General features: G+C 36.9%; 2 protein-coding genes and 1 long non-coding RNA gene across 6 annotated transcripts; all 3 read left to right on the forward strand.

Annotated features, from left to right (window-relative positions):
• Window positions 1-476: 476 nt before the first annotated feature.
• LOC113361846 lies at window positions 477-826 on the forward strand. Its single transcript, XR_003365375.1, has 2 exons — window positions 477-542; window positions 624-826. It is a non-coding gene; the product is annotated as an uncharacterized LOC113361846 (long non-coding RNA).
• A 13,876-nt stretch (window positions 827-14,702) lies between these two features.
• On the forward strand, window positions 14,703-17,908 carry LOC113361847 (aspartate--tRNA ligase 1, cytoplasmic-like). Of its 4 annotated transcripts, none has more exons than XR_003365376.1 (8): window positions 14,703-14,826; window positions 14,945-14,998; window positions 15,106-15,233; window positions 15,525-15,776; window positions 15,947-16,006; window positions 16,131-16,415; window positions 16,831-16,940; window positions 17,487-17,607. XR_003365376.1 is itself a non-coding variant. In XM_026604943.1 (7 exons), exons 1-7 carry the CDS (start codon window positions 14,709-14,711, stop codon window positions 17,604-17,606), a joined length of 1,017 nt encoding a protein of 338 aa, XP_026460728.1. In that variant the 5' UTR covers window positions 14,703-14,708; the 3' UTR covers window positions 17,607-17,908. The 4 variants fall into 4 exon arrangements, 2 of the variants coding, with proteins under 2 accessions (XP_026460728.1, XP_026460729.1); XR_003365377.1 differs by lacking the exon at window positions 17,487-17,607 and adding an exon at window positions 17,036-17,129; XM_026604943.1 differs by lacking the exon at window positions 16,831-16,940 and having other exon boundaries at window positions 17,487-17,908.
• Window positions 17,909-20,929: 3,021 nt separating this feature from the next.
• LOC113357921 (pentatricopeptide repeat-containing protein At5g66520-like) lies at window positions 20,930-24,782 on the forward strand. Its single transcript, XM_026601412.1, has 2 exons — window positions 20,930-22,949; window positions 23,368-24,782. Exon 1 carries the CDS (start codon window positions 20,964-20,966, stop codon window positions 22,485-22,487), a length of 1,524 nt encoding a protein of 507 aa, XP_026457197.1. The 5' UTR covers window positions 20,930-20,963; the 3' UTR covers window positions 22,488-22,949; window positions 23,368-24,782.
• The last annotated feature ends 1,840 nt before the right edge of the window (window positions 24,783-26,622 follow it).

Consider the following 26,622-nt stretch of genomic DNA (forward strand, 5'->3'; position numbering starts at 1 on the left):
TTAGGAGAAAGCACGGTGCATGAATTTGAGAAGGGCTACAATTTCGGCTTGTTCAACTATTGAATCTGAATTTGTGTTAGATTATCAGTACATGTTTTATGTTTTAGTCTTTGATCATAAATGGCTATGGTTACCGGCGCTTCTGTATTATGTAGCTCCTTTTCAACTTGAATACAACTTTTCATTAATTTCTTATTATGTGTTTTTTTATCCACATGTTGTGTCATCTTTTTGTTTTGTTATGATGTGCTTACTTGTTTTTTGTGGTTCTTGCAGGAAATATGGATGAAAACCCACAACCTCCGGCAACAAAGAAAGTAAGAGGAGGGGATAAGTTGAACTTCCTTAATAAGCTGAAAAAGGGTGAGAAAGTATCACTGGAATTTCGCCGGGGTGCACCAATTGGACCGAACGCAAACAAGATCTCGGCTTATTGTGGAAAGCTGGCACTAAATGGAGAAAATTTCACGTTTGACATTCCAGACTGGTCTGATATGCCCCATAAGGAAGAAAAGCTTGAAGAAGCCATTGAAGAGCTGAAGGTTAAGAAAATTACTTTAACCAATATATTAAATTATTTAATTGATTGAATATTGCTAAATTTTAACTGATGAATATTATAGAATATTTTTCATTATTCTGATGAGATCAACTTTTGGGTGGAGGAGAAAATCCATGAAAAAGGAAGGCAAACAAACGTAACATGAGGTTGCAACATTTTGATGAGAAGAAGACTGATGCACAAAACCGAGCTAGTTGTCCAAACGAAGTTATTGACACTCAGTGGGCAAATATGTTGATATATTGGCGTTCACCTGAATTCAAGGTGAGAATGTTTACAGATTTATCGTTTATGAGTTTATATGTTAAATTGTGACTTTTAACTTCTGAACCTCAAATAACATAGAAAAAGAGTGAGAATGGCAAACCAAGTAGAAAGTGTTTGGTCGTGCCTCATCATGGTGGTACTAAGTCACTCACGAACCACGCAATAAAGGTAACGACTAATATGAATCGATATTGATAGTTAATGTTTATCACTAGTGGAAAACAGCCCTTTTAAGATAGTTACATAGTGTCGTTTTAACGATTTAAACGACACTTTCCTGTTGCCGTTGAAAGTGCCATAGATTAAGTGTCTTTTCCTGGAACGACACTATTGTTATGCTGCTGAATTACGATAGTTCCAGATTGTCGCTGAGCGCGACACCTGTATTACGTCGTTGATCTAATTTATTTTATATAAAAAAACAAATCAGATTTGGCTGACTGATTGCAACCATTCTGACTGGGCAGAAATAATCTGATTCAGAACTCAAATTACATAAAAATAAAAACCTGAATTTATAAATTGGAATTATCATTCAAATTAAACATTCATTCTATTCATATATTCAGTTCATAAATGATTCAAAAAGATTTGACTGTTGTATTAACACCAATACAGGTCAATATTTTTCTGCAAGTCCTAATAAGTTGAAGGTTTCTTAATGACAAGTGCAAACCAGCAAAATGATAAGCTGCCCGATGATCAAAAAATCCCCAATTTCCGAACAGTGCACCTGCATCAAAAATAAAGTTTCAACATCCGTTAACCAAGATGAACTTACAAACAGTACCATGGCATTTGAATAATAGCAAAACAAGTAACTTCATGACAATGGATAGCTCCCACCATCTCCTTATCTAATTTCAACATCATCATCGCAACAATTGTACTTAACTAGTAAACAGATGATCTAAGCTACTAGACAAATTCCAACTAAAGCAACTGTGCAGTCAGAACACAGAAGCACTCAACACTGAATTAGATTAAAACTGTGGATGGGATGTAGATTAGCTGCAGCAATCATGTGCTTAATAGCATCACTAATCTTACGTATAACTAATATTGGGTATAATTATACAAAGTTACAAATCCAACTGGAAACTAGCACACTAAGGACAGTAATCAAACATCGAAACTTGATGAGAGATTAAGAAAGATTCACCTTCATCATCCTCCTTTTCTTTTACTTCTGGAGGATCTGTTGGCAATGGTGGTGGCAACGGTAATTTCATCAAGCTGAACTGTGGAAATATATCAAGTCTTCGTGCAAGTCTAGGCTTTTCCATTCCTGCTATGTAGCCCAAACCCACATGCTATAAAGTGAAACAGTTCATAAGAAAACACAGGTGTTTGAATTCTTAGTTTTCACTAAGTAGCTCAAATCTAACTCAAAAGTTTAATCTCCTATCTACTGATTTGAACAATGTCATCATCCTACCCATAATTCAATCATACAAAATCAACAAACCTCCGTAAGATTTTCATCTAACACAAGGAACAATTTGCATAAAAAAACAGAAATAGTCAAAGATATGTCTATTCAAAGTACCTTGCAGTGTTTTAAAAAACGTTTCGCTTCACGCTTTAATTCCCGCTTTTTAGCGCTTTTCCACCAAAACGCCTTGATACTCACGCTTTGCTAATATGTTTTCTCTGTCAGATTTTTTTGGGGCTTTAAAGCCCAAAAATTCTGCCCTATATGTCTTTTGACTTTGTTTAGCTTTTTTATAGACTGAAATTATATTTAAAACACCTATAACTAATTTATTCTCTCTTACTGCCACTTATTTTTAGACGTTTCTTGCCCATTCTTTGGCCATGTTTACCCAAGATATGTGAACCAAAAAGAATCACAACTTCTCAGTCTTTTTCATATGGAGCTGCAAGTATTTGTTAATCTAGATATTCAGCGAAGCAGCGTTTCGATAACGCTTTCTAGCAGCCCTTTGCGCCTTGCTAAGAGAGCGTATCGCTTTACGCTTTCGCTTTTTAAAACACTACTACCTTGATGGCTAATATATAGTTGGCAGAAGTGATTTCCAAACTAACCACTACTGCCAGCCATGATTTTCCAAACTAAATGAGTACACATAATAATTCGATAACAAAGGGTTTAAAGGATGAACACCAACATTCAGACCGGTTACTAGCCCAACATAAGTGAAGACAAGGTTTATGATGTGCCCATAGGCATGAAATTAAAGCCATACATACAGAGATACATAAGCATATCAAGTACAAGCATTTGTGCATATCAAGTTCACATCTGTTAGAACAAGGAACTTATGCACCAAAAACACATATAGTTCAGATAGTTTCTTTAACAAGCCTGAAAGGGATAGTTCAACAAAATGCAGAGAGAAGCAAGGGAAGTTTACCTTAGCTTTGTTAAAAAAAATAGCTCCATTCTTGTTAACACTATCAATAGTAAACATTTCAACTGCATCCAAAGTAAAATTAACTCAACTAGAGAGCAAGATACCATGGGAATTTATATGCTACTCGCGGTTTCGCCCAAAGTATATACTTACCAAGTTGTTGAAGGTTGAAAAGATTCACTTCCAGTTCCACTATAATCAGTGAACACTGTCTCGGATAATTTTATCACACAAATTGTGTCTTCCTATGTAACTCAGACGTACTTATAAGTACCTGCAAAATCTAGAAAAATCATTATCAGTACACAGACGAAGGATTTTATACATTCTCACAACACCAGATTTTCTACCTCATATATCATTACCATTCAAAGACAGCTAGGAAAACACTTCACTTATCAAAACTACACTTCAGTCGTACATAGAACATTCATTCAAGTATAATAGTCACCAGCACTTGATACCAACTTTGGGTAGGGGATTAAAGCTAAAAAATAAAGCCAATAAGGGTATTAAAACCAAATGACGTAGAGGTCGACGGAAGGAAAACGGAAATCCATAGATCCAACGCTTAACCAAATCCAACATTTTAAATGGAAGCTCAAGTACGCAAACAACACCCATTCGTCACTTGGTTTAAAGAAAATGGAAATATTGGTTAAAAATACGTGTCTAAAAAATATATAAAGAAATAGTATGAATTCAATCCAAATAGGAGGTAGTATATATAAGGAAAAATACATATAAAGCACACACATGATACACCTATGCAACAGTTCAAAAAAAGATTAGGAAAATTACACTATGCAACAGACCATGGTATATATTTCTACACATCAAAATGCAAAGAAATACGAAAAGGGAATATGGGTTGACATCGATACAACTACTCATGAAACTACCAGAGTCTTAAAAATGAACAAGAGGAGTCCAAGGAGATGGTAACATGCGAAACAAGACCTTCTAATGTATTTCAATTCGACAGCGAAACAAGTTTCCCATGTGGAGCCTCGTATACAGCCTAAATCAGACCATTCATTCATGCATAACAACAACTGCAAATGCAACACAATTATAGTGAAATCAAGCGAAAAACGGGATAAGAAAGTGAAAGGGGGAAGGGAGAAAGGAGAAGGAGCTCACCATTGTCTGAGGCAGGGCAACAACAAAACAGAAGCAGAAGAAGCTGCCTGCTATTTCGTATACGCTTTATCAGGATCTCCAATTTCCCATTCCTCTGGTCCATATTGATTTTGTCAAATACATTATAAACCATTCACAAAAAATCCCTGAATTAAAAAAGTCAACTATAAATTAATTACAACTGGAATTGATATTAGAAAACAAGTCATTCAAACAACTCAGGCAGTATTTACAATCGCATCTGAACCAAAAAAAAAAAAGTAACTTACTTAATTTCAGCCATCTACTGTGACTCTGAGTCTATATTCTCATTAACCCTAAATGTAAGAAAAAATAAACAAAACACAAAATGGTAAGCTAACCCATTCTAACATTATACGAGACAATTAAAAACCTCAAAGAGAGTCTATACCATCTGTGCCAATCGATTCGACCAGTTTAATCATCAAGTGTAAGAGAAGTCTTGGTAATCCTTTCCAACCAACAAGTGTAACCTAATTATTAACAAAGATAATAACACCCAATCAACAAATCAAACAAAACTTCCAGACATAAACAAGAAATTAAAATTTTAGGGTCCAGAATACATATAAGTTATAACTAATCCTAAACCAGTAAAACCCAAACTGATAAAAACACAATTAAAAAAAAAATCAAAAGGGGTACTAATTTCTACTGTGAAATCAAAAAGAAATAATGGAAAAAATAATTAAAAAACGCTCACTTTACCTACTGATCTTGGTGAAGGCAGAGAGGATCACTTGATCTACTTATTCCCTCCATTAATTCGATCTCTCGAGTACTCACAAAAAAGAAATCGCAAGAAAATTAAGGGAAAAACCCTAGAGTCAAAACCAAAGAAATCCTAAATTTAAACATTAAAAATATGATAAAAATAAAATTATACCAGATTTGTACCCGACGCTCAAGATTTGCTATCCTCTACACCAGTTGAAGTTGATGCTCCAGAACCGTAAAGAAAAATAGAACTAAAGTGTTGATGAAGAGATTAGTGAAATCCCTAGTTTTCATTTTTTTCGTTTTTACTGAGAAGAAACTGAAATACTGTTGCCTGAGAAAACTAAAGAGGTGGAGGTATGTAGAGGTGAAGACGAGGACGAGAAAATTATTCGTCTGAGAGAGAGGGAGGGAAGAAGGAGAAAGAGAGATAAAAGGCAATAGAGGCGGAGAGAATGATGGTACGGTTTCTCTCTCTCAGAAGATAAGGATAAGGATGATGTGAAAAAAGAGATGTTTCATCTCCAGCCGTTTATGCATAAGAAGAGAAAATCACATCCACACAGTTGGAAATACCTTTCACATAAACAATACTATCATATTTGTCGTTGTAGAAGTCAAAAGTCATACTACAACGACATCTTTGGCTTTAGTCAATAACACAAACAAGCATGTCGTTCTAGAAGTCAACCAAAGTTATACCATAACGACGCTTTGACTTTAGTCAACGACGCGTTCAGTATATAGTGGTTTTGAGACATTTGGTATTGGTGTCGTTTCATTATGTCTCAATTAGCCTCTTTTCCACTAGTGTATGAAGATCTTGACATACTATATATGAACAGATAGAAGAGACGACGCAAAAGAAAGCAAGTCGAGCGGCTGTGTATCAGAAAACCTATAGAGCCAAAGAAGGGAAAAGTCCCAACCCTATAGCTGAAGCAAATTGCGTATGGCTTTTTAATACGTTAATTTGTATGTTGTTAGAATTAGTAAAATAGTTGCAACTTGTTCTCACTTTAACTTTGCATACTATAATTGCAGGCTCAAATGGAAGCCTTGGAGAGGGAAGATTTAGAAGAGAATGGTTCAGATAATGATGTTTCAATCTTGGAACTCACTTCTTATGACCAGCTGAAGGGAGACCAGTATTCTAAAATCTTGGGATCTGAGAAACCATGTCGGATTCCTGGTGTTGGTTCAGCAATTAAAGTAGCCAAGCTTACGGGAGAATCTTCTTCAAATGTTGTCCAAAACAACGAGGAATATGCTGCGTTAAGAGATGAAATTAAGAAACTGAAGGAGGACCAGGTTCATATGCAGAACGACATGGAAGAAGAACGTCTTGAGATGAAGAAAACTGTAGATGATATGAAAAAGGCTAACGAGGAATCACAGAAAAAAAATAGATGCCCTTTTGCTACCGTTTGCTGGTCGGGTATGTATTAGCATATCCACAAATATTTTTTGCAGTGTATTCTCTAGATTCTTACAGCTTTCTCGGGGATGTATGAGTATATCCACAAATACTATTTTTTCAGTCACAAACTTTCTTAATTGCATTTTGTTTTGTAGAGGGACCTCCCACATCCAGAGCCATAGAGTTATATCTTATTACACGAATCTGAGGTAATGTTTTCTACTTTATTAGTCTGATCATATGATTACAGTTGCTTATAAACCTCTAAACATGTTCCTCTTGCTGCAACATATTAGAAATACGATGGCATAATTGTTAAGCTAGACTTTGGATTAACGTCATGGACTATAGTGATTTTTGCAGAACATTCTTTATTTTAGCTGTCACGACACACATTAGCATTATCGTTAGCTAATATCTTGCCAACCATGTAATTATTATTTGTGTACACTAGTGGATGATATAGGAAATAGGTGTATTGGTTACGTACTAATCTGAATTTCTTATTCTTTGTTCTTCCATGGATTGATCTATGGGTAACTAGGTATATTGGCTTAAATGTTTGATGGATATTTGTACTTGTTTGAATCCATAGGTGTATATGAGAGATCATATGTTCTTCTGCATCTTCTTAATGGTTTAGACCACATGTTATATTTGAAAGGATAAGAAATTAAGCCTTTGTAAATGTTGTATACATGGATATTTTCTGCTGTTATTTGTCATTGATATCAGATTTGATGTCTACATTTTGCAGGTTAATTTCATTGAAAGATACATGTTCAAGGTGTTGGAAGATATATGACAATTAACTTTGGAAGTAAGAAATCCATCTATGATAGTTTAAGTATTTTATTTTCATTCACTTTAAGTATTTTGTGTATCAGACTCAAAATGGTTCAGTATTAAGTATTTATTTTCTTTTTGTATCAGACTCGAAATGGTTTAATATTGAGTTTTTATTTGCTTCTGAATATAATCAGACAAACATGTAGTACTTGGGGTTTTTAATGAATAGATTGTGTTTTCTGAAATTGTTGTAAAGTAAATATTGTCTTATTATTTTAGTGGCTAGCAGTATAATCCAACTACATAAAATGACCTTGGAGCACCCACGCGTGAAAAACGTGGCTAACACCGTGGTTAATAGACCCACACATGTGTCATACAACTAATTATTACCCACGACGGTACCCGTGGTAAATGATCATATATTATTAGCCACCAATATAAAAACCGTGGAAACATTCGTGGCAAATAGTTTTAGCCACGGGACTATTTGTCACGAGGAGGCTGCCGTGGCAAGTTATCTTTTGCCACGGATTTTTGGTCAACTTCCACGGTTCTTTGGCGTGGCTGAAACTTAGTATTTTTGTAGTGAATGGTGATTGTTGAATGCTTTGTTACCTAGGTAACTTACATTGCAAACTCTGATTTGAAAATTATATAAAGGAGAACTCTAGCAACTGGGAAGACTAATCCCCACACCTCCTGTGTGTTACTAGTTTCATAACTAGAGTCGATTCTCCTTTAACCTTAGGTTTCTTCTCGAGACCCTGTAGGTTAACGACTTGAAGACTTCATTGGGATTGTGAAGCCAGACCCAACTATTATCTTTGTAGTTGGGTGATCTGATCTTGCTGTTTCTATCGTGTTGAGTGCAATTAAAATAATTGTATCGAGATTTTATATCTCCGATAGTCAAGATAGAAAAGTAATCACAAACAAACTTCGTCTCATCGTTTGTGATTCCACAATAACTTGTTTCGCTAGTCGATTAAGTTTATTGTGGGGTGATTGATGATACTATGCTGTTCTTCGGGAATATAAGTCCGGGTTATTAATTGGTTCATGTTCACCTTGATTTATCAAAAGACGGAACAAAAACTCTTGGGTATTTCTGTGGGAGACAGACTTATTCAATCCTATAGACTTTTCTGTGTGAGGCAGATTTGTCTATCAAGTCTTCAACTTTGGGTCGTCGCAACGCTTAGTTGTGGGTGAGATCATTTAAGGAAAACAAGTGCGTACTTTGTTTACTATAATTGTGCAGGACTGGATTCCAATACTTGTTCGTTGTTCTGACTGTTTGTGTTTGTGTTTGATCTCCATTCGACAGATTTGATGGTATGCATTACGATGACTCTCTAACTTCCAAATGAGGTATGTATTTTTTAAATGTAACATGGAAATACCATTACTCTTCGATATATTATGCCATTAAATGAAACAGGGAAATGCCATTAATAAACTTCGGTCTTAGCTTTGCTTGAACACAGAGAATATGTATTCTATTTTATGAGTTTATTTGTCAGCGTACTCGATATCTTATTCCTATTCTTTCTTTTTTGTTGTTGTTTTGTTTATGTCTCCTCAAAGGTGTCTAGCTATCACAACCTTTCGTCTGGGATACCAATACTGGCTTTGACAACTGCAGTTGTTCTTAAGTAAGTTTGTCCCCTTTTCTTTTCTAGAATGCTAGTTTATTAGAAAATCAATATTTGTATGCTACTTCATAGACAAGTTTTATAGTTGTGTACCAATGCCACGGGTGCTGTTAAAAATAATTGAACAATTGGGAGTCCTGAAGTGAATCATGCATCTGACTACCGTTTCTCTATCTTTTATGTCAGAATAGTCTACAATTTCATCGATCTATATTTTACTGTAATTAATGTTTAACAGAGATGCGGAATTGTATGATGAAGATGGAAAGCTTGGTGGTGTTATGATTAGGAAGTTGATCAATTAGCCAAAACCAAGTGTTAAGCATTTTCGGCAACAGACCATTCCACTGTTGTTATTGGATTCTAATACTCTATTAGTCAGTAGTTTTTTTTTCTTTTCTGCTTTGCTTTGTTTTTTTGTTGTCGTCTTCTTGGATGTTGTTTGAACAACGAATTTGTATGGGATTGAAATTTATCAATATATGTTAATTATAAGTTAAAAATGGTTTTATTTCTTCATTTTTATTTTTATTTACAAATCAAGCAATAAAGAAAAAATATTTTTACAATTATTGAAAATTTTAGATTGGATGGCAATTCAATATTGGAACCAAATGACGAGTGATGCCTGTCAAAAATTATTGACAGGTAAAGCTTGTAGTTTATTGTTGCTAATTATTGACAGTAGGCGACCATCAATTACAATTTTGGACACCTTAAAATATGACGGGCTGACACTGTCAATAATCCTTATAAACGACATACTTGGTCCGTCAAAAAAGGTCATTTCTGGCGTAGTGATGGGTAAATGGCATTTTGGTATTTTTTTTATGAATTGAATCCCGCCTTATCCTCATTTAGGATATTTGAATCCTTAGAAACCCTGAAAACTATTTCCCTCGAGCCCGTATAATAGGTTTCGAAAAAATTCTTCTTTCAATCAAATATGAATTAACTCATGGGGTTTTCAAGTTAGTGACCGTACCAGAAGAAGGATCAACAATGTTAAAACTATTCCAAGACTCTTTTATTATTTGTACACAAGAAGTTCCTTTCATCCAAGTATTGAAGAATTTACAAATCCACTGTAGAAAAAGCATTGTCTGGACGGAGCATTACAGGAAAGTTGTCAGAACCAATAGCTACTAAGTGCGTAAAAGAGGCATTAGGAAATTGTAGGTTTTACTCCTTATTTTGGATTGTCCCATATAGTCTTTTGGATATTATAATTACCTTTTTTAAAATTGTTAAGGTTCCTTTAAAATGTAAAAAAGAGAAAGAAACAATAAAACAAAATAAAAAATATTTCAACTGGTTAATGTAAATTCTTTATCCAATAATAATAAAATATTTTCATAAAAAAAAGGGAAAAAATCCCACGAATGACTAGACCTCCTTTAAAAGCGAGCTAGGAGGGTTGTTGGTCTCGCAGGGGCAATTAAAGGAAAGTGGAAGTTAATAAATTTTTAGGTTAATAAAGTTGATATAATACGAACGGTTGATGAAATTAGAATAGAAATTGCTGCTTCCAGTGTCGAAATAGAAAGGGAAGAGAGAAGGGAGGTTTACTTTACTGTTTTACCGACAAACCCTAGTCATGGCTAAGAAGAAGAAATCGCGAAATAGGTTTTCAGTTCAAGATAAAGTTCCTGCAAAAACTAAGAAGACTAGGGTGAAAGTAAAGTTCACAAAGGAAGAGGATCAAACTCTAATTGATGGGGTCAAGAAACTGTAGGGAAACGGTGGTTTCCTAGTTTAGGTTAAATTCTTAGTTTGAGTTAATTACCATATTAAGATGGGATACCTAAATTGATGGCTCTGAACCCCAACAATTGGTATCAGAGCTTTACGATGGATATAAGGTTTGAAGAGAGAAGTTCTGGGTTTTCTGGATCGGTAGAAAATTTTGAAGACGAAGGATTTGGTTTCATCAAGTATGTGAGAATTTGATGTTACAGCTTCCGAAGATGCAGAGTTTGATGTTATCAAGTATGTGTAGGATTTGATTTCATCAGTTTTGAGAACAAAGCAAAGTAAAGCGTACTTTTGCAGGAATGGGATTATGTCAGGTGATCTGCATTCGATGTGGTCAAGATGTATGGTTAAAGTTTATGGTGCTCTACATTGGAGATTTGGCATTGATACTTATTGGATCATAAACCCTATGCATGGCTTCAAGTAAGTTTATTTGTTCTCTATACTTCATACTATATTCTTGTGAACTGTTTGAAAGACCTACGTAGATTTGGTTTTCAATTAATCGGTGTTTGCTTGGCAAGATACAAGAAAGCAAGAGTATCTTAGTTGAGATACAAATATTGGTTTGTATGTTGGTGAAAGTAAAGATGAAATTATAAGCATGTTAAAGTCTCATTATGGTTCCATACTAAGGGAAACAGTAATTTGGTTATTCAATTGTCATCAATTAGATCATGTTGCTGATTTTCTTTAACATGAAGTTGAAGAATGTGAAGATGAATTCATACTCGTTCTGCCTTAGTTGTTTGTTACAATAAGGATTTGGGAAATCTCTTAGTAGGTTTCATTTTGGAAGTATTGATCGTTCTCCAGGATTTGATATTTTCCAGAAGTGAAGAGTTTGATTCTCAGTCTTAGGGTTCAGGGTTCAGGGTTCAAATAAGTTGAAAGACATGGACCGTTGGATGCGATGTGATATTGGTTATGGTGGAACTATGGTTGATTCAGTTTGTCGAAACAGTTTGTAGGGTTTGTTTGTTTGTGTTGAGTATGGAATTGTGTCGGGTAGAACAATATTTTCTGGAGTTTCTATCGTACTGTTTCCGATGGAGAAGCTAGATAGTTTGTGATCTTTTGATTCTTGTCGATGACGTTCAGTCGAAGATTTGTGTTTGGTTTACACCATTTGAAGTCGATCGAGGCTAGTTGAAGTGCAAGACCGTTGTGAGAAACAGGTTGGTCTATTTGTGTTGCGGATACGTTCCTACTTTGGTGAAGACCCGTTGTGAGGAATTAAAAAGGTATCGCTTGGACACTTCAAGAGTTTAAAGAATAAAGATACAATACTACAATGTGTATGGTGGTAGCTAGCGAATATTACTTAGGAGAAAGGACGGTGCATGAATTTGAGAAGGGCTACGATTTCGGCGTGTTTTTCCGTTAACCTTTTATTTTTATTGGCTATTTGATTTCCTAATGATCAGTGTGAGACTTTCTGTTGGAGAGATCAACACTATAGCAATGATAATATTTGGTGGTTTGCTCGTCTGCTACAGTTATTGAAATTAATTTCAATAGTGACAGAGCCTGTAGAGATGAAAGTAAAGATTTCTTTTGAGAAATTTGGTTCAGCAACGATATAGTTTTCGTCAAGTTATTTTCTACATTGTTTGAGAAGATAAACACAACAACGTCTTGAATTTCTTGGAGCTTGAGGAAGTTACCAAAGGTTTCAGATTAATGCCTGTGTGTGATTGGGTCTTTGTGTGAAGGAAGGATTATGAGATTTCGAACGTTGGTGTACGTTTTGGAGCAAGATTGGAAAAGGGATATGTACAAGAGAGAATGTGACATTATGCATTGTTACGAGGGTAGCAGTGAACTCTTCGACGATGGTCACAGTTATATCCAAGTACGATTGTGTTGTGGTTTGACTGTCGCGAGGTCAAAATTACATGCTTGCTATGAAATTGATAAAAGACTATCTTGACAATCATGTTAAAGCCCATAAAAGGACATTGTTGCCAAAGCCCGTTGAGGTTGCTGAAGTGGTGAAGGTGATTGGTGTGTCATTTGTCGAAGTCTCTGTGAAGCTATACACGTGTTTGGTATGTATGCATTAAGTTGAAGATATGATGATCTTTTTGAAGGAGTAAAACTCAATTGGGGAAATATGGTTGTAGAATCATGATCCAATCAGAGATAGGCTCGTAAAGCAAGATTCATAAGAGATGAACTCGAGATTGGCACGCGGTGGCAATGATCCATGGATTGGTTGTATTTGGTGCGCAGTTAGAGTCATGCTCAATATGCTTTGGTACATAAAAGATGGTTAGTTTCTTGGAAGCTAACATGAAGGTTGGTTTATGACAAACTAACGCAAGGTTTCTCGTTAACTCACTTTGGAGGATATGCTCATGGAAAAGAGCAAGTATGTGATCAATTGTTTAAGTAAGCAATTGACTCGGCTGGAGTTTAGAGACGAAGATGAAGACTATGGTTCTGCCAAGGTAATACTTAGGCAGACGCATGGAGGATACTGTGGTAGTTTCATTTTCTTATCGAGTAGTTATGGATGTCAACCCTAATGGATGTGGTGCGTAACTTGGAGTTAGTGGCTTAGAAGAGCGGAACATTGACTCAGGTGGAGCAAGGAAAGCCAATACGGAGCTTTGTTTGTAATATGAAGTAAGTCCAAAGCCCGCAAAGACTCAAGGGCGCATAATGACTGTAACTGAGTTCGATGGAAGCATATGAACAATGATCATATATGGTCTGATTGAGTTGGCATGCAATACACCTAGAATGATGCCAATCAATGTGGAGTTGTGAACATAAAGGAATAAGGTGTATTTTCTCAATATGTTTCATAACGGATGATCATATGATGTTGATTTGTTGAGATGGTCAGATTTTTCACCGTGGTGGAGATTTGTACAATCACCAGTAGGTTGGATTGTTAAGTCTGAGTTGGTGACGTTCATGTTTGGTTTACTCTCTTCTGGTGGAGGTTCTATGGAACAATTTGAATGAACTACATTTCGGTTTGATTCCTATTGAGGATATGTAGGCAACCAGTGATGGTGCAATCGATGTTTAGAAGATGGAGGGATAACAAGTTGATCGTCTCATGCATGAATGCATGATCCGAGGTGGAGAATTGTAGGGAAACGGTGGTTTCCTAGTTTAGGTTAAATTCTTAGTTTGAGTTAATTACCATATTAAGATGGGATACCTAAATTGACCATGGTTTCCTAGTATGAGTCGGTTTCCTAATCCAAGGAGGCCAAGACTAGGGAACCAAGTTTGTGACTCCTATATAAGGAGGTCTAGGCTAAGTGTTTAGTCATGGAATCTTCAATGTAAATCTCGTAGAGATATGAGGGATTCATCCCACCTATTGAGGTGGTTATGTGAGAGACCTAATGGTGGAAGGAGTACACCATTATGGTGCTTATGGGATACTTATCGATGTTGGAAGATATGTCGTTTTGGAGTATTCATATGGAGATGTTGGTAAGACATCTTGTTGAGGAGAAGATCATCTTGGTGGTGTTGGATAAGATTATTGGTGTTGAGCTAAAGGGGTCCATGGTAATCTATATCAGGGTGTGCAGAGAAGATCATCTTGTGGTGGTAGATAATGTGGTAAACATTATCTCGTATGGGTGAAGTCGTGAAAACACTACTTTGGATCTTATAGGGTGCTTGTGAGAGTTCTTGTGTTCGGTCACGTTGTAGTGAGTCGATGGATTGATATAGTCAGTCAGTTGTGTAATTCTAAGTGGTGATTCTATAATGAATAAAGAGGTCGTAGCCGTTTGGTGGATGTAAACAAATACACACATTGTGTATGTTGTTGAACCACGTTAAATCTGTGAGTACTTTACTTCTTGTTGCTTTGTTTATCCCTTGCATCTATGTGATTCTCTTTCTTCTTCTTATCCTAGATCGTAGTAAGGTTCATGGAACAATCCGAGAGATCAAGTGTTTCTTGTTAGCTAATATGTTTCCGCAAGATTAGCACGTAGATGGCTCTGAACCCCAACAGAAACATGGTGCCGGAAAATGGAAGAAGATCCTCAGGGATCGTGAATTCAAAGATGCACTGTCAGCCAGAAACAACGTTTCTATTAAGGATAGATGGAGGAACATCCTCAAAAAAAAGAAGAGGTGTCTGATTATTTAATTCCATCAATTTGAGACATATTTGATTTTGTTTATATTTGATTCTAGATTTAATAGGTTTTGTCCATTCGAAGATCGCTCTCAAAAATCTCATGATTTTTAGGTTCTTCAGCTATCGAATCAGAGCAGGAGGAAGAAAGTGGCGGGGATTCTGAAGGTTGGAAACGATTTGATTCTTTGTACATTTCCATTTGATTGACTGATGGGTTATGTGGATTGAGATATGTTTGATTCTAATCTCATGGATTTCGACATTAATTTTAGCAGGTGATTCGACTAGCAGTACAAATTCCTCAGATGGAGAAGGCAGGATTGCTGAAGCTTCAGCACCTCTCTATGATTCAGTTGATGACACCTCAGGAAGTGAAGCTGAATTTGAGAAAACTCTGCAGGTATGCTCTTATTGGAGAACATATTGTAAGAAACTACTCTATGAATCTTTGTATAAGGACGGTATTATGGCTAAAGATATCAAAGTTTTTTTGATGCTTGAACAAGCAGCAAATGAGCATATCTAAACATTCTTGCAGGAAAAATGAGTGCACAAGCAAAGGTTGTATTCTCCTAGCCCGACAAATAAAACAATTTGTGATTGATGAGAAAAGTCATATTGAAGTCCATTCATACTGATTTGAATTTCCTGACATTAATTGCCAAAGTTGTTTCTCTTTTGATTGTTGTAGGACGATGAACAACTCGCTCTCGTTAATCAGGATGCACGCTTAAACTTTCAAGGAGGGACTAGTTTCTTTAGAAAAGATGCTCCAAAGAAAATGGTGGCCAAAAAACGTGTACACGATGCTCCCCCACTTCTTGCTTCTCCCTCAGCAGAGACTAATCCTTTATCTGAAAACCATTGGGAAGTTCTTCCTGAATATCTGAAAAACTGGACTTCACTTGTGTTGGAAGCTGATGATATTCCCAAACCTATGCAGGTATGCTCTCACATTAATAGCTTTTAGAAGAATATATTATAAGAAACCAGTGGGTTCCTTACAGTCATGTCTATTTGTTTGTGTTGAATTATTGTAGAATTTATTACAACTAAAATTACTTTTGCATATGAACCTGTTAAAGTACGTTGTTTCTCTTTTGATTCTTGCAGCCTGTAGAACTAGTTCGTGCTAACAAAGAGATTTATCTCATTCAGTGGCATGTTGAAAGTGTAAGTGCACAGCGTCTTTGTCGATGACATTGAACTGTTACAATAATTAGCTTGTGCTGTGTTTTCTTCCGCTTAAAGTTAATCGAAGTATACTTGTTTAAGCAAAAAATTCATACTTTTGCAGGCAATTAGGCAGTTCTTGGCATCCAAAGACTTTGTTGGAATCCATACACCAAAACTGGTAGCAGGGTCTGGTGTAGCTGGTGCAACTGTTGTTAAAATTGACTATCAAGGCCTCCCTACTTGCCTTGCTGAATCATCACAACTTCGGAGGCAGAGGGAAATTTGTGGTGCTTCTCAGCGTGTCTTTGAAATCGAGGCAGTTTTTAGGGACTCTGTCAATCCCAGAGGTTTGAGTGAATTTGTTGGTCTTGACGTGGAAATGGAGATTAAGGAGAATTACTCTGAGGTATGGCTTTTGAGAATCCACTATCTAGATCGGTTTAGATTTCGTATCATACAGTTCAGTAAAATAATAGCATCTCTTTTCAATTTGAAACTTAATTTTCAAATTTGTAATTAGCATCTACCTTGGACTTGGAGTAGCATTTTCTGTGTGCATTTATTTGTGTTCCAACACTATTAACTCATCCAGAACACGTCAAAGTTTTAATGTAGATGTCCTTGTTGGCCCATAAAATTAACCAGCTTATGCCCCCTACCTTTCGAGTTATAAGGCAGCACCAAAATTACTTGTATTTCCATGGTAGCGAACACACTAACACCTCTCGAGAACCAAAGGCCAACTGTGTTTCTTTATCAATGAATCAATGAACGCTTAAAATTGGGTGCCTCCTTTATATATTATAAGCTTGCGTATGCAGGTGATGGAGATAGTAGGCAGCTTATTTGTTGCAGTGTTCGACAGTTAAATGAGAAATGCCAGAAAGAACCTGAGGCCACTGGGAAGCAGTATCCCTTTGAACATCTAAAGGTGAACAATTATATTAACCAATAAATTGACTTTATTATTTATTAACACATCTGAAATATTCTAGGCCTAATTTGAGTTGAACTTTTTTATGACAGTTCAAGCTGTGTAGCCAAAAGTCAGCCGTTTAGATGGCTGGCCTTTGGCCGAATTTATTTGGCGTTTTGCACGTAATGGATTTGGGTTTAAGCGGTTAAGTGCCGATTTTTGGGCGAATAATTATTATTCGGCTGGAAACATAAACGCACAGCTGCCCTCCTGCTACCTTTTGTCTTCTTCTCTACTTCCCTTTTCTCTCTGTTTTCTCATCATTAATGGCTACCGCTGTTTTATCTACCATCTCTGTCTCTTTCTAATAACACATAGGTTTTTTCCCCATGACTACTGCCTCACTAGTCCTGGCCTTTTCTCTATCTATTTCTTAATTATTTTTTTTTTTAGCATTTTTAGCAGTGCAATTGAACACATTGCCTTTCTTATTATATTTTCTTTTGCGTTTTAACCTTGTAATCTAATTCTGAGTATCCACTTGTTTGTTTGTTATGGCAGTACCCGAAAAAGACTCGGCAACTTACTTTTGAGAAAGGCCTTCAAATGTTGAAGATATTTGTGTGCTCTTTTTCCTTCTTTCCTTTATTACTGAAGCGATGGACCAGTGAAGAGATATGATGGGAAAGGTTATTTAAGGTGTTTCAAATAGTACAACACATGAAATGCTGGCATTGCAGTTGATTCTCTAGGTGGTTTAAACACAGTAATGGAGAGGGAGCTAGGGGGTCTCATACTTAAAGAGTAAGTATTTGGCATAAAATGTTTCTCCTAGTAGTCTGAATTTTCAGAGATAATTTATTCTTTTTGTCATTTGAGATACCTCTGTTTTATGTAGTCGATTTCGGTTATTTCGGAAATTTCGGCGAAATTCCGGATTTCGGTCCAAGAAGACACGATTTTGTTAATTTCGGTCGGACGAAATCTTTGCGAAAATTTCGGCCGGAAACGCGTTTTTCGGTCGGAATTGATTTGTCTTGGCCGGAATTTTTTTTTCTTTTTAAATTGAGTGGACTAATCTCACGTACGAAAATTAAAAAGATTAATTCACTCACTAGTATTTTTGCTTGTTGGTGTGTTTGAATTTCTTGAGCTAAAATTATTATTTGGTGTTGATGATGAGGAAGGTGAACAACCAGATTTACTAATACTATGTTTCTTTTAAGTGATTATCGATACGAGGATATAAAATATGAAACCGAGATTTTACCGAGATTTTAAAACGGAATTTCCCCGAGACAAAGTTGTACCAGTATCTCGGTGTCGACCGAGACAATCCGAAATTCGAAATTGACTACCTTAGTTTTAGCCAATTTCTGACGTTATATTTTCGTTATGCTAATTTATTTCTGTAATAATACATGTACTAACTAAAATATCTCAAAAAATATTATTCTGGTAAACATAAAATAAGTGTGCTAGCGCACCAAGGCACATCACCTTAATTTTTCTTGCACAACACAGCACAACACGCCATTTAGCACAACACGTCTAAATCTCTGGCACATCCCAACACAGCCCGCAGCCCGCTAAGCACGTGACTTCGTGGGATGGTCTTTGCTGAGCTAGCACGTTTTACACCTCTAACTAAACACTACATAATTAGTAATTATCATCCACTTGCAGTGAGTTCCAAATAGAAAATTTGCAATATTCGGAGTCCCCCTTATCCTATCTCGGTTGAAAACCGAAATTACCAAGAGAATAATATCTTGTCTCGGTTTGAAATCGAAATTACCAAGAGAGTAAGGGTTAAATAAATTAAGAGGTACTATCACATTTTTTATTTATCCTAAAAATACGTCAAATCGAAAAGGTGATAGCATCTCGTTTAGGGAAGTATTTTTCTAATTTTCGTCCTGAAATAAATATCCACATATGGCAATTTCATTAAACAAACGTCTGTTCTATATTTAAATACTCCCTTCCCATTACTGAAAAGAGTTACTATTATTTTTTTTAATTTGGGCTATCTTTAGGCTAAAATGAAAAAATGATACCACCTTTTTACAGAAAGAGAGGTAATATGTTTTATAAATAAAGGAATTTTAATAAAATGCTACACTTTGGTTTTCCGGTTTGATAAAGTGCCACCGTTTTTTCAGAATTTTAATAAAATGCCACGTAGTGGACTTGTGATGCTTGAAAGCTAGTCGAGTCTTGAGAGGAATGTAATGTTCTTGCGGCTGGGGCAAGGCTTTTTGCTCGCAACGTAACAAGGCTGTAGCTCTCGTTGCTCGGGCAGGATGGCTGTATTCTCGTGTTGAGTACGAGTCTTTGGATCAACATCGGGCATTGGGCTCGAGATTGACATGAGACTTTATTCTTGTCAAGGTGCAAGTCTTTCATACTCGCGTGCAAGATGAGATTTTATGCTTGCGCAAAGAGCAAGACTTATGTACTCACGTGCAAGGTGAGCCTTTAGGTGCTCGCGATGTGATGCCAGGATAAATATTGAAGGGCTTAAGCAATCCTCATCACGAACTCGATCCTGTCGCTATCCACGAACCTCGAACTCGATCATGTTGCTGCTTCAAGTGCACATAAAAGTTTCTCGAACACATGAAATTTTGCTTCCATGGTATAGGGAATTGAAAGACGATTTCAACGAGCCAAAAATCACTCAATTCGAAATTATAACGAAGAAGTTATTGACGAAACAAGTTTCTAACGAAGCGCGCATGCTGTTGCAGACGTGACAGTGTTACTGTGCGCATCATGCTGACATGGAAGACAAGAGCTGACATGGCTTTGTTGGCAGGGCAAGCTTGGCTGACGTGGCACTAAAAATGATGATGACGCATCGGTGGATGACATGGAGTGGCGGTGATGACGTGTCAACTTGCTGACGTGGCACCTGGTCGGTGCAGACATGGCGCAGATGACTGGACTTCTGATAGGTATTACTGTCTGGAGATTTCCTTTTTCTTAGGGTAGGTGTTGTTATCCAAAAAGCTATTGGAGCCCAACTTGTTGTCAGGCTTCCATCCAATTAGGGGTGTGCAACGGACGGACGGTTGCGGATTAGGGGTCACCCGCAACTAAACCGTCAAAGTTGCGGATTTGAAAAATCAAACCGTGACTGGCCCAATCACCCGCGGATTGTACGGGCCGGTTGCGGATTAACCGCGGATTTGTTAGGCCAAGCCCACTAATTTTAGAGCAGAAAATGTTCCATTTCGGCCAAGCCCACTAACAGCTCTAGTATAGTCAGTTACTTGTAGCTCCAGTAAACTTTGTCTAATCAGTTTATCTCGGAAATCTAATTATAATTTCTTCACTCGGTGTTCCTTCCAAATGACAAATCTAAGAAGTTACTTTTTCAACTGCGACTAAAGATGAATCATAAGTTTTCAAGAGCAAGAAATATATCTTAAGTTTTTCAATTTGAGTTATGGGCTTACTAGTTTTACTTTACTACCCAACGATGCGGGTAATCCGCGGTTTTTAAAAGACAACCGCAACCGCACCGCGTGCGGATTTGAGAACTCCACCCGTGTCCGGCCCATACATCTTGCGGTCTGGGTGAAATCCGTAATTTTGCGGACGGATACGAGTCAAATCCGCGGTTACGGTTTTTATGCTCACGCCTACATCCAATGCTTGTAAGCTCCTTTCTGTTGATGATGATGAAAAAAAAAAAAAGAAACTGGCTTAGTCAATTTGATAAAAGCAGTCATTTTTGGACATGACAAACGATGGGCCGTGGAGACCTGGGCTCGAATCCCCAATCAATACCCAAGTCAATTTGAGACAACTAGTCAATTACTGAAGTGGCAGTGGAGATCTGGGCTCCAATCCCAGCAGTCACAATTTCTTTTTGGACATGACAAACGATGCAACAGTCATTTTAGTGGTAAGAAGATCTACAGAGATGGTACGTGCATCTCATTTGTTACTGCAACAAACCTCTATTTCTTTATTTCTCTCTTCTTTAAATCGACAACACTCGTCTCTGCCGAAGAAAAGAAAAAGAGAATGCAAGAAGCTAAGAAACTTCATGCTCACATAATAATCAATGGATTCCAGCACCAAGAAATTTATCTTCGAAAACTCATTACATTCTTCGCAATTACTAACCCTTCTTCTCTAAATTATGCACGCTTGATTTTCGATCAAATTCAAAAGAAATCGACTTTCATTTACAACACCATGATACGAGCTTATTCTTCGAGTTGTAATCCACAATATTCATTCATTCTTTATAACCAAATGCACAGAAACGGGCGACCCTCACTTGATAAATACACATTCCCTTTCTTAATCAAAGCTTGTTCAGTTCTCAGCGACATTCGTAAAGGGGAAGAAACTCACTGTCAAGCTGTTAAGCATGGGTTTGGTACTAATATATTTGTTCAGAATTCATTAATCCATTTTTACGGGTCAAATGCTAAGTTTAATTATGCTCGGTCAGTGTTTGATGAAATGCTTGAAAGAGATGTTGCGACATGGACTACATTGCTGTCTTGTTATGCTAATCATGGTTCAGTAGAAACTGCACGCAAGTTGTTCAAGGAAATGCCTGAGAAGAGTGTTGTTTCTTTTAGTGCGATGATTACGGGTTATGTTAGAAAGGGGCGGTTTAAAGAAGCATTGGAATTATTTCGTCAGTTACAGATGCAAGGGTTGGAACCTAATGATTCTACTATTATGGGTGTCATTTCCGCCTCTGCTAATTTGGGTAGTTTAGATACTGGTAAATGGATCCATTCTTATATTAAGAATAAGAAAGGAAATCAATTCGATAGTTGGATAAATACTGCACTGATTGATATGTATTTTAAGTGCGGGAGCATCAAAGATGCCATACTTGTTTTCCAAGGAGTTAAGGAGAAGCTTGTGGGAGAATGGACAGCAATGATTTCTGGCATGGCAATGCATGGTTTTGGAGAGAGATCAGTTGATTTGTTTGAAAACATGGTGGAATCGGGTGTTAAGCCTAATACAATCACATTTGTCGGTCTCCTATCTGGTTGCACCCACACAGGATTGGTTAAAGAAGGATTAATGTATTTTGAGAGAATGGAAACAGAGTTTGGGATTGAACCCACGGTTGAACACTTTGGCTGTGTGGTCGATCTTCTAAGCCGGGCAGGATTGATTGCACAAGCTGTTAAGTTCATGAACAATATGCCATTGAAAGCTAACGCTGCTATGTGGGGTGCACTTTTAAACGCATGTAGAGTTCACAAGAATGTCGAAGTGGGAGAGTTAGCAGCAAGATGGTTATTGAGAGAAGAACCAAGGAATGCAGCAATTTATATGAGTCTGTTGAGTTTGTACACAGAAGCTAAGAGATGGGATGATGTTGTTATGGTAAAGAGAGAAATGAAGGAACTCGGTTCCAGGAAAAGTCCAGGTTGCAGTTTGATTGATGTTAATGGTACTTCCTATGAATTTGTTGCGGGGGACAAATCATTCCCACCTGCATTACAGATTAGCTTACAAATTGATGAATCAATAAAGGAAGCAAAAGAAGATTACATTTATAGGTGGGATTGAGTTTTCTGGTGCATGTTACATTCTCAAGATCAAATTCATGAAGCAAAAATGGTACGAGGACTCCAAATTGTACCACCTAGTAGAAGCATTTCCAGGGGTTCGTTCAAAGTTGTAAGTGCTGGGATAACAATTGCTTAATGCTGAACTCAGTGCATTGATTAATCAAGGGGTTATTAACTTCTAGCCTTTTACTAAGAAATTGTCTTGGCATTCCCAAGGAAGGGCGAGTGAAGGGTGCAGAATGCAGACAAGCGAGGAAGGTGATGGCTAGTCTTGGAAGCAATCAGATGGGGCAAGGAAAGGGAGAAAACAATAAAGATTGACTCAAGCTGTTGCAAACAAAAAAACCATAAGCACTTGCGGTTTTGTATGAGGGAATGAAGGTTTGTATTCTGCATTGGTGGTTTGTTTCTCGCAGGTGCTCTTTCCTCGAATGTTACTGGCAGCATGTGCCCTCAAATGGTATGTATCATCTGGAATGAAGGTTTGTATTCTGCCTTGTTTGCAACTCTTATGGGGCTCATGAGCTATATCTGTAGAGTATTCATTCTTTTGTTCCTTGCTGTTTTTATTCGAGTAATCGATATCCTGCATTAGTTCAATCTGAATCTTTGATTCAGAATATGAATCTCATAGTTTATCAGTATAATTAATGACCAACAGAGTGATATATCTCCCTAGTGAATTAGCTGGTATGATGTATGTTAATGGATTACCTCCTGTATGTGGTGATCAGAGTAGTTTTTCTAGTTGCATAGTGTTTCGTCTTTCTATTGCACAAAAAGCTTTGATTTTGATACTCCAGATGTTATAAAAGTTCTGGTTAAAGTAAATCTAAAAGATTTCATAATGACTTCATTAGAATCTTTGAAATTGTCAGTAAGCTAGTAGATCGGATCGTTCTTGGCATACGGGAGATAAAATCGTAAGATTCCAACGAAGGAATGAGTACGGTAATCTTAATATTGTTCCTTTATTCTGCTAAAAAGAATTATTATTCAATGAATTATATATTTCATTCTCACGAAACCATCATCCACTAAAGACTAAAGTTCTTCCATTTGTTCTTCCCATGACCACCTAATGCCTGGGTTTGTTCCCCTGGTCGTGTGGTCAATTTTCTGAGCCGGGCAGGATTGATTGCAGTATGCCACTGAAAGCTATTAAGGATGTCCAAGTGGGCTGAGTTTGTATACAGGAATTAAGAGATGGGATGATATTGTTATGGTCAAGAGAGAAAGGAAGGAAACCAGTTCTAGGAAAATTACATGGTGTAGTTTTGATTGAAGTTAATGGTGTTCCTTTTTAATCTGAGGCTGGGGATATATCACATGAATCAATTAAGAAGTTAAAGAAGAGATCGGTACATTATACAATCTCATGATCAAATTCATGAAAGCGAAAATGATACCAAGGGTTGATTGAATTTGGAATGAAAGAACATATATAAGGACTTCTAGCCTTGTACCAAGAAATTGTCTTGGCATTTGTAAGGAAGTTAGGAAAGTGATGGCTAAATTTGGAAGCAATCAGACGGCCAAGGAAAGGGAGGAAACAACAACAGAGATTGAGGACTCAAGCTGATAATGGTGCAACCTTATCAGAGCTATTAGACGAGAAGAAAGCAAATTGACCTTACAGGCTAAAGGAAGGTAAAAAGTCTCTTGGTATACCTACTCCTCAGAAGGTACCATTTTCTTAGCCAGGCCGGATTGATTGCACAAGCGGTTCTAGTTCATGGATAATATACTGTTGAAAATATACTGTTGAAAGCTAGAGAGATATGAAGGTTGTTGGTTGTAGGAAAAGTCCAGGTTGCTGTTTGATTGAAGTTAATGGTGTCTCTTATGAATTTGTTGCTGGGGATAAACTAATACCCTCCTGCATTACAAATTAGTTTACAAATTGATGAATCAATAACACAGTTATTGGTGTGATTGAGTTTTCCAGTAAAATTTAAGATGAAATTCATGAAGGGGAAACGGTACTTGAACTCCCATCTGTGCCACCTACTAGAAACACTCCACGAGTTCAAACTTTAGAGTCTTAGACTGACATGCTTCAGACGAATACCAGTGATATTTGGGATCCCAAAATCTAGATAGAATGATGATTCTGTTGTAAAGACAAATGCCGGGGTGTTCATTTTCTGGTCACACCACATCTTAATCTTATGTATCGTAGAACGCACATCCAACATTTTGAACGCCCTTTTATCTCGGAGATGTGTTAAAATGGAATCGTTTGCAGTTGCAGAACAGTTTTGCAACAAAAATCCAAAAGGGCAATATGTAAACACTGGTGGCAAGTCGAAGGAGGTTTCTCTAATCCAAAAATTCAGTTGCTGGGAGGTAGGCGACGGTAAGTCTATCAACATTTGGACTGACATTTGGATACCAGGTATGGAACAAAACCTAATATCTTACTGTGGTAATAAACACAATCTCTTAACACTTGTATCTGAGTTGTTAGACTTAAATACCAAAAAGTGGAATGTAACGAAAGTTAAAAGTAACTTTACTTCGAAAATAGCTGATAAGATTCTAGGAATTAGAATTTTCACAAATATGAATGGTAAGTTGAAACAAGACAGATTACGTTGGCTGCTTACAAATGATGGAAATTTTACGGTTAAATCAATGTACAAAAAACTGAAAAATTCTTCTTTGGCTTCCATTAATACTGATATAACTGTTTTTTGGAAGTTGAATGTAACGCAAAGAATAAAAATCTTCTTATGGAAGTGTATTCATAATACCTTACCTGTTAGGAAAAAACTGAGTGAACATATGGATGATATAGATATAAAATGCATTTTCTGTGATCATGAATGTGAATCTTTAAAGCACTTATTTTTTGAATGCCCTTATGCTAAATCTGTGGCTTTACTGCCTCTTGTTGTGGGTATAAATCATAATAGTAATTTAGATTACTCTTTTGCACAAATGTATTCTAACTGGATAGCAGGTATATATGAAAACTCTGAGATAGAAATCATGGCTACTAAATGTTAGTTGATTTGGAAAGAAAGATGTCTACGAATCTTTCAATCCAAATCAACAACAAGCATTCAACTATCTCTTGCTGTTCAGAGGCACTTGGCTTTTTGGTCTCCTCTGAGACAATTAAAACAGGGAGTTATAAATAATACCACTTCTGTGTTACATAGTCATATTGATATAAATGCTAGTAGATGGTCAAAACCCCAAGTAAACCAACTCAAAATAAACTTTGATGCTTCTTGGTTTGATTCTTCTACTCCTGCTGGATATGGTATAATTCTGAGAGATGATACAGGTGGTGCAACCCAAGCTACAGCTGAGACTTTCAGGGCCTCCACAACAGAAGAAGCAGAGGCTCTGAGTATGCTGGAAACAACAAACTGCGCAAAAAGAATGGACCTAAAGAACTTCTCAGTGGAAGGTGATTAGGGATGCACAGGAACCGTCCCGGAACCGCAGGAACCGTCCCGAAACCGCGGTCAGATGGGACAGGTACAAGTACTAAAACTGGTACCGTGCCTAGAGGAGGTACGAGTAACGGTCCTATGCTATTCCCTTCCCGTCCCGTCCCGTAGTACCGAGGATCTATATCAGTTGAAATTAGGGGTTAAATCCTAGTCGCAGATAGTAGGGGTTAAACCCTTTCTCTATCGTATTCTCTTCATTTTTGTTTCCTCTCAGTTTCATCTTCCTCTCAGAGAAGAGGCGAGAAGAGGCCGTCGACGCACCAGTCACCACCATGTTCTAATCATCATCACCGGTTCTAAGTTCTAATCATCATCACCACACCATCTTCTAAGCCACCGCACCACCATTTTCGTTTTCTATTTACTGCAAGTTTAACCCTAGAAATCAAACAAGCTCCTTCTCGTTATTAACAAATCCTAACATTTTCGATATAATTATCAAACCAGCTCGTTTTCTACTTGCTGCAAGTTTGTCATCCTGGTACATCTTCTTCAGGTATAATTAACAAACCCTAACATTTTCGATAATTTCATTTTGTTTTTATTCATGTATCCTGGTTGGCTTTACATAGTGTTGCTATTTACTTGTCTAATGATTTAATTGAAAGGGTTCAAATCGTGTAATTTGATGTATATATTTGTGCAATTGCAAATGAGATATGGATA

The sequence above is a fragment of the Papaver somniferum genome, chromosome 3 (assembly GCF_003573695.1).
Source record: "Papaver somniferum cultivar HN1 chromosome 3, ASM357369v1, whole genome shotgun sequence".
In the NCBI taxonomy this organism is placed as follows: Eukaryota; Viridiplantae; Streptophyta; class Magnoliopsida; order Ranunculales; family Papaveraceae; genus Papaver; species Papaver somniferum.